The sequence below is a fragment of the Mytilus galloprovincialis genome, chromosome 4, assembly GCF_965363235.1.
Source record: "Mytilus galloprovincialis chromosome 4, xbMytGall1.hap1.1, whole genome shotgun sequence".
NCBI classification, from domain to species: domain Eukaryota; kingdom Metazoa; phylum Mollusca; class Bivalvia; order Mytilida; family Mytilidae; genus Mytilus; species Mytilus galloprovincialis.
In genome coordinates this window covers 6,374,848-6,382,983 of record NC_134841.1, presented here as the reverse complement: position 1 = coordinate 6,382,983, position 8,136 = coordinate 6,374,848, and the positions used below count along the sequence as shown (strand labels likewise).

Genomic DNA, 8,136 nt, shown 5'->3' with positions numbered 1-8,136 from the left:
TCGTTTTCTTTGAGCTGATACCAAGTAAAACTCGCGAGAGTTGTACATAGCAACAAACAAGCGCAATGGCGGATTCAAAGTAGAAGGCACCTGACATTTTTTGTTAGGAAAACAAAATACACCAAAAATGGATGCTATTGGACAACTCGAACTAACGTAAGCTCTCAGCAGAAAATAAAGCATCAAAAATTTGTTCATCATTTACATATATATATTTATATAGCTGTTGAGGAGAAAAAACATCAATTTCAGCATCAATGACAATGAATAATGACAATATATATCACTAATTCTCATATAACCGTGAAATTCCGTGTCATTGGGTTTTAAGTATCTGAAAATTGCTTAGTTTTTTGTTTCTACAAGCTTTAGGGTGTTTTTTCATGCCATCATAACCAAGAGAAAAGAAAAAAACTGACAGCAAAGGATTAAATGATCCAGAAATTTCAGTCTGAATCCATGGAATGTAGAACAGATGCAAAAACGTCTATGTCATAATTTATATTATATATTTTTGTACTTGCAAATAGCAGTGAATTATTTGTTTATACCAAATAGCTACTGCCAATTTATAATCACTAAAACATATAATGCTCGGTCATACTTTTCTTTCCGAGCTGACTTGTCCAGTTTTAAAATCCCGATCTTTTAAAAATTGTCGTATCCTTCAATGTAATTTACGAGTCCAAAGGCCTATGACTATGGAAACACATAACATAACAAACAATAAGTAACTTTTACATGTTCATTTTATCCCTATATATTTATATTATAGAGAAGAATTAATTTTGACCCATAGTTTAAAGTGAAAATAAAACTAGAAACAAAGCATTCATAATTTTTGCCTATGTCAAGTTAAGATTGTAATCATACGGGACGTCGTTCCAAACAAATCCATCATCTATACATCAAGTTACCGTGTGAATCTTTAATTATTAACTCTAACAAGGAAATAAAAATATCAGAATCTTTTCATGAAACTAATATGACTCTCAAAAATGTCAATTGAAAGCCGCAATGTAATCTACGAGTCGTAATCTACGAGTCATGCTATCACAGAAAATGGTGTGTATCGATGGAAAGGGAGTGTAACGCATATACATATCTTTCCTTTCGAGCACCTCTTTCAATTGGAAGTTCCATTGGCGGCATGATTTGAATTGATGACAAAAAAATAACTCATTCAAATTGTTTACAATCAGGTAAGTAAAAATATTTTTCCATTCATATTTTAATACATTTAACAAGTAATTTATATATATCTTTTCAAAATCAATTGTTTGTTTTGGCTTTGCAATGTTAATTAGTTGATGATCATGCGTGAAAAATATGCGATCACAGTGCAGAAATGACACAATTACTGTCCCGTAAATTTCTATGTTTGTCCCGTAAATTACAAGAACTTAATAAGTAAAAAAAATTAGGTTAGACAGGTTATATGACTACGAATGAAGATTATTTTAGAACATACATAGACAGCAATCTTCTTAAATTGATCAGATACTAAACGAAGTTATCAAAACACTATATAAAGATAAAGAATAATACCTTAGTGCAGAATATTAAAAATAAATTTTATCAAGTTGTACCGGTTGTTATTTTAAAATCATCATCTATTATCTTTTTAGCTTGTTATCCCGTAGAATATCTGATTGGTATATGTTTTTATTTAAAATTTGGAGAATACAATGTTTGTTTGTGATTATCAATGAAAAAAATACAATGACAATTGTTCCTGTTTGTAGTCTCGTAAATTACATTGTAATTTGATGTGCACAAATCTCATCTGTGAATGATTTTTTGTTATTTCATCAAAAACATCAGTCAAAATTATTAAATTCATTTGTTTTGATAATTTTTTAATTATTTTTGAGGTCAAAAAGGCGAAGTCTAAGTCACAAAGGATGAAAGAATACAGAGAAAGGAAAAGACATACTAGTATCTAGGAGAGCACCGGTTGATACAAGAAAGTAATAGAACCAGAGAATATTATAAACCAACAAGTCAACTTAACAGTAAAGAGAAGAAGTTGACACCAGATGTCCATCAAACTGAGATTGAAATACAAAACAATGAAGTACAAAAAAAGATATATCAACAGAAAGGGAAATATCTTTAATCAAATAAGGATAGTGTCTTATGTAGTAGCAAAATATGACAACATCGTTTTGAATGGGTAAAGTGTTAGAAATAATTGCACCTGAAATGAATATATATTTCATGCATCGAGGGAAACTGGAAGTACATTAATTATAGATGGCCTAGCACAGAGGATACTGTCTGGATAGATTCCACAAAGATACTTTGCAAAGTTAATGACCATACTACGACAAGGAGATCTAGGAGTGTTTTTGTCTTTCAAATTATTCAAAAATTCAAGATATTGCTGAATCTGAGAGACGTTTCAGTAAATATTTACACTCATAATGCCTTTTGTATACTTAAAAATCAGGACTTTTGCTATGACGTCTTTGGTGGATATAAAAAGTGAAATATTTTGACTTTTATCAAAAAATGTAATTTACGAGCCAATGTGAAAAATCTGAAAAAAATGACCTTAGCGATGTTTTTCAACAATACAATTTAACAAGTACTTTAAATAAGTGAATTTGGCTACTTTAAAAGTAAAGTAAGAGCTCTGCAGGGTCAATTTAATAATTGTAATCTACAAGCCAAAAACTATGTAATTTACGAGACATTATTTTATATGCACAGCAAACAGTTCAGTACATTCATATTGGATTCCAACAATAAATTATTAAATTATGACCCTTAGTAGATGTCTGAAAAGCTGTTGTATTTCTTGGGTTAAGCCATATTAAATCGAGACTTAATTTGAAAGAAGTCTTTTGCAAAACCTTGATTTGTGCAAACTTGTCTACCATATATTTCAATCTGTTAACATTATTTAATTCAGTATTTTGTAAATTTCTTGAGTTTTATATGTTTTAAAGGATTTTTTTTATTCATTAAATTGGTTGTATTTGTCACACAAAGTGTTTTACTTCATTTTTAATTGTTAATATCACAAGCGATCATAGACTCGTAAATTACAAAGCTCTTTTTACCCCCCTTCCTGCTAATATCGAAAAAAATATTAAATTGTATGCGATGCTGCAGAAAATTTGGGAAAATGTCCTATAGATATGTATATTACTATTGGAGCACAAACCAAAGTAAATTTAACACAAAATAAAATGCCGACCTTAATCCTTGAAATATCACGCTTATGTGAGAATTAGTGTAATATGCATAAAACCTAAATATTATTATCTACACATGTATGAGTGCCATGATAGGGGTACATCATGACAGATAACAGTTAAATTTCTTGCCAAATGACGTTAACAGTTAATTTTTGATACATGATGCATTGACGGTAAAATGTAAACTTTCTTTTAGACGATAAAAAAATATAATGATTTGACGCACCACATATTTTTTTCTCCAAAATTAACAGTAACAATATTTATATGTTACCTCTGACAAATCAGGATAAGGATATTTTGACGTGTCACAGATTTTTTTTTACAAATTTGATGCTAATCGTAGTCAAAAATGACCCTTTGATGTCTGATGGTAAAGGGCATTCTCATCCTCATGTATGCAGGTGAAAATGAAAAAGACAAATCTTACAACAAAACTTTTCAACTAAATTCAGTGAATGAAACAAAAATTACAATAGCTTCAAATTCAAACTGAGACTAGCTAATTGTTTTTTTTTTATAACATATTTTATTTAACCAAGTTAATTTACCTTATAGCCATTTGGAAATTTGCACCAGTTGATCAGAGAATCTGTGACCCTTGAATATTGACGTCATACAACAATCACTTTTCCATTATGCGTCAGATATTTTGTACTATGATGTCAAAGTTCGATAAAGTTTAAATGTATTTTATATGAATTTGTTACACTTGACCAGGGATCAATCTGGGTAAATGATGTCGTTGAACAGTTCATTCTTTCTGTGAGGTAGTAGTACATATGGGTATACATTTACAATTAATTCTCCATAGGCGGTAATGGTAACGTTTTCCTCCGTTGCTCAGTCCATATCGTTTACTTGAACATGTATGATGGCTCATATCGAAGCTGATACATTTATACATGTCTGGTTAAATTTTCGGGGTGGCAAGTGGGATTACTTTTTTCGCAAATTGATGGACCCCGGAAGATGGTGAAAAATGTCACTCTCCTCATGAAATAATCCCAAAATTCTGATCATAAAATTCAATAAAAAAATTGTCCTTTCTAATAATTTATTTCAGGTCAAATCTACATCTTTCTTTTCTCATCACATCAGCTCTATTAAACAGTTCTTATTGTTCATTTATGTCCATTTTTAAAATCACAGCATCCACAATTGTATGGCGGACTAATATTTTTTTTAATTACGTCATCTGAGTTCCTCATCTCAAGGTCTATTAGGGATCCTGACCCATATTGAAATTCATACTTCTGATTTTTCCAAATATTTTTATGTGATCTTCATCGGTATAACATTCTGAATAAATCTGTGTATTTTTGTCCATTTCTGAAAAAAAATAAAGTTGTTTTAGCACTATAAGGCAATGACACTTTCGTCGCTATATTCATTTATTTTGAATACAATGTGTTTGTATAATTAATTTCTTCCAGAATACCTTCACTAGTCAAAACAAGGACAAAACTTCTGATTATAACCTTTAATTACAATACACAGACCCTGTTAAAGCATTCTATAAAATTTTCTTGTGCCTTAAAGTGCATTTTGACAGAGAAATTATGCAAAAATGAAGATTTTATAAAAAAACCAACACCAAAATAATTATTCTTACTAGTGGAAATCTGGTATTTAAAACTGTGGAAAGCACTCTTAACTACTGGGAAAGTCATCCTTATCATATAATTAGAGTGCAATATAGTGCAAATTTTCAAAACTTGTCCTTTCACATAATTCTATTTGAGAAAAAATGTTTTTAACATGTATTTCAGTGAAAACCTTTTATTAGTGAGAAATCCACATGAGGTTTTAAAGGAAACATTGTGACATCACATGTATTATGGCGTCATTAAATAACGACAGATCAAAATAGAGCTAAATATAGTTTGCAGTGTTACGTGAGAAACAGTTGCCGCAAGATTTAACTCGAAATATTGAGTCGAAACGATCTGTAACTAAGCCTTTTCATTTAATACCAAGACCATAGCAACAGTTTTCATATAAGCATATTTCTAACATACCGACTGTAATTTCAATTGCATAAATACCATAAATAAACAATTTAGAGCTTGCCTAATAAAGCAAAATGCTTACCAGTTATTCAGGTCTTTTTAAAACTTCTAGTTTGCCATCTCAGATTAAAAAGTAATGATATGTCTGGAACTGAAATAAGACAAAAAAATTACTCAGGCTGTGTTATCATTTGATTTAAATACATAAGTACTATTGAGAGAGAAAAATCTAATTCTTGAAAGTTTAATCACAAAGAAAGACAAATGCTTCTCCCTTGTGGCTTAGTCACCTTCATTTAAACCTTTTATTTTAGAAGCAATGGGTAGTAGCTAACTAGCTTAATAGTTGAATAGGTGCAGAAATATTGTTTTCAAAAAGGTTTGACCCTCCCCCTTTTTCACTGAGAAATGACAATATCTATTGTTTTGCTCAAGTGCATTAAAAATATTAGTTCATGATTTTCTTAAAACATGTACATGTTTTTTCTGTTTTTTTGCATATGATATCTACTGACCAGGGGTCAAATCATTGGATAAAAGCACATGCGATGATGTATCTCACTTTACTCGTATGAAGTGTGTTATCTCCCTTGATTATCAGGTATTCCTGTAGACCGAAGTGATAATTACATAACAAAGACTATATTGTGTCATGTTTACTTACAATTTAATAATATTTAAAAGTTGTTTCTTGCCTTTTTCAATATAGTAAACAAATTCCTTTCGGATCTCTCGGAAGTAAACAAAGTTATGATTGTGCCTAAAAAAAGTGTTCAGCCCCGTGCCAGTAATGCATTTTAAAAGCAAAGTTTCATTGAGTATTTGCTGATCTTTATCAATAATATTTATCTTAAACCATTTATAATAACTAGGTATAAATAAAAAAACTACTAACCATAATTTTCAGTGGTGTACAAGGTGAAATCATCCATAAATCAGCCTGAAAACTTCTGGAATTAAGCTTCTAATTTGGGTATACATTTACAATTAATTCTCCATAGGCGGTAATGGTAACGTTTTCCTCCGTTGCTCAGTCCATATCGTTTACTTGAACATGTATGATGGCTCATATCGAAGCTGATACATTTATACATGTCTGGTTAAATTTTCGGGGTGGCAAGTGAGATTACTTTTTTCGCAAATTGATGGACCCCGGAAGATGGTGAAAAATGTCACTCTCCTCATGAAATAATCCCAAAATTCTGATCATAAAATTCAATAAAAAAATTGTCCTTTCTAATAATTTATTTCAGGTCAAATCTACATCTTTCTTTTCTCATCACATCAGCTCTATTAAACAGTTCTTATTGTTCATTTATGTCCATTTTTAAAATCACAGCATCCACAATTGTATGGCGGACTAATATTTTTTTTAATTACGTCATCTGAGTTCCTCATCTCAAGGTCTATTAGGGATCCTGACCCATATAACAGACAACTTTGAATTTTAGCTTTTTCCCATACATTTACTATGTCACAATACTTTTGTAATTGCTACACAGTTAAAAATGGTTGTTTAATGAAGTCATATACATACAATGTAGATTGACTTACATGTAGGTTAATAATTGTAAATCTGTTGCCAGCCTTTATAGATGGTTTTTATTCAAGTCTAGCTGTCTTTAACCATTGCTTTATTAGTAACGACATAATGCATAAGTGTCAGGTACAAATGTAGCAACCATAAGATACATGTTTGTATAAAAAAAATCCTGCTAAATTTCGGACAAACTCATTCATAAAAAATGGAAATTGAGATTGGTGCATAACAAAAGCTTTTTAACCTTGGATATGTACCAGAAAAACAGGAAGGTGAAATCAATCTATGACACAAGCTTTAGACATGTTAGATAACATGCAATATTTTGAAGTCCTGCAATATTATCAGAAAAGAAGACACCTTTTAATTTGCATCAAGTACTTTAAGGTAATGGTAAGATTTTTGCAATTGGATTGAGCTAGCAAGTGTAAGATATTGACAGGACTCACCTGGGGCATAAAAGTCTCTCTCATGACTGTCACTTGACTTTTCTAGACTGCCTAAAGCTATATTTTGGCCCAGGAGTTCACAACAGTCTCTATTGTAATCGGTAAATTCCCATTTATACATGATCCATGGTTTTATTATTTTAATGTATACCTTCAATATTTTAGTATGTTTACATAATTAGTGATATATAAAATATACTTCAAAATATACTTTTCTACTTGTGTCATTTATCATAACTATACATTTTTTTCTATTTAATTGTATTAATTTAATGGATAGTATATAATATTTTGGACACTTATTTTTTCTTTTTTCGCTTGTTGACACTCTTGGAAGGCAAATTGGTTATTTTATGAATATCCTTTGTTTTTAAGGTGGGCCCAGGGATATAATGGTTCACCAGCTAGATATATCGATAAGGATGTCATATGTTACCAATGTGGCAGTAATGTTAAGTTTGTGGCTGAAGATGGGGCAGAAACAGTTTTCAATTTCAAGGGAAATGGTGTTGGACCATTTGCTGTGCATCCAAATGCCAAATGTTTTGCTGTAGCTGAACAGTGTCTCAATCCTAAGATTTGCATATATGTTTACCCAACATTCAGAGAATTGGTGATGCTAGAAGGTAACAATTACTTTTTGAAATTATATTGTAGGGAAAAGTTTCGTCTTAGGACAATGATTCCATCGAATGTGGAACTTCTGAAAAAAAATGTTACATAAACTTGTTCTGTTAATTATAATTACTCTGAATAACACTTACACACTTACATACATAAACTTTATATCATAACAAAAACTATGACAATGTTTTTTCGAGTAATGTGTTTAAGAATGATGTAAAAATATTAAACAACATGACCTGACCTTTTAGTTCAACTGGACATTAAAACAAAAAATGGCAATGCACATTAAATCTAATTAAAAA

The 8,136-nt window shown here is 30.5% G+C and overlaps 1 protein-coding gene and 1 long non-coding RNA gene across 15 annotated transcripts in view; one reads left to right on the top strand and one right to left on the bottom strand.

Annotated features, from left to right (window-relative positions):
- The first annotated feature begins 21 nt into the window (after nt 1-21).
- The window catches only part of LOC143071223 (cilia- and flagella-associated protein 43-like), a 50,102-nt gene continuing 41,987 nt past the window's right edge, over nt 22-8,136 (top strand). For all 14 annotated transcript variants that reach the window (XM_076245405.1, XM_076245409.1, XM_076245407.1 and 11 more), the window contains exons 1-2: nt 22-156; nt 7,583-7,833. In XM_076245405.1, coding sequence (XP_076101520.1) covers nt 128-156; nt 7,583-7,833 — 280 coding nt within the window. In that variant the 5' untranslated portion in view covers nt 22-127. The remainder of the gene's footprint in view (nt 157-7,582; nt 7,834-8,136) is intronic.
- On the bottom strand, nt 4,247-6,645 carry LOC143071222 (uncharacterized). Its single transcript, XR_012976823.1, has 3 exons — nt 6,114-6,645; nt 5,301-5,369; nt 4,247-4,538 (listed from the first exon to the last, which is right to left on the bottom strand). It is a non-coding gene; the product is annotated as an uncharacterized LOC143071222 (long non-coding RNA).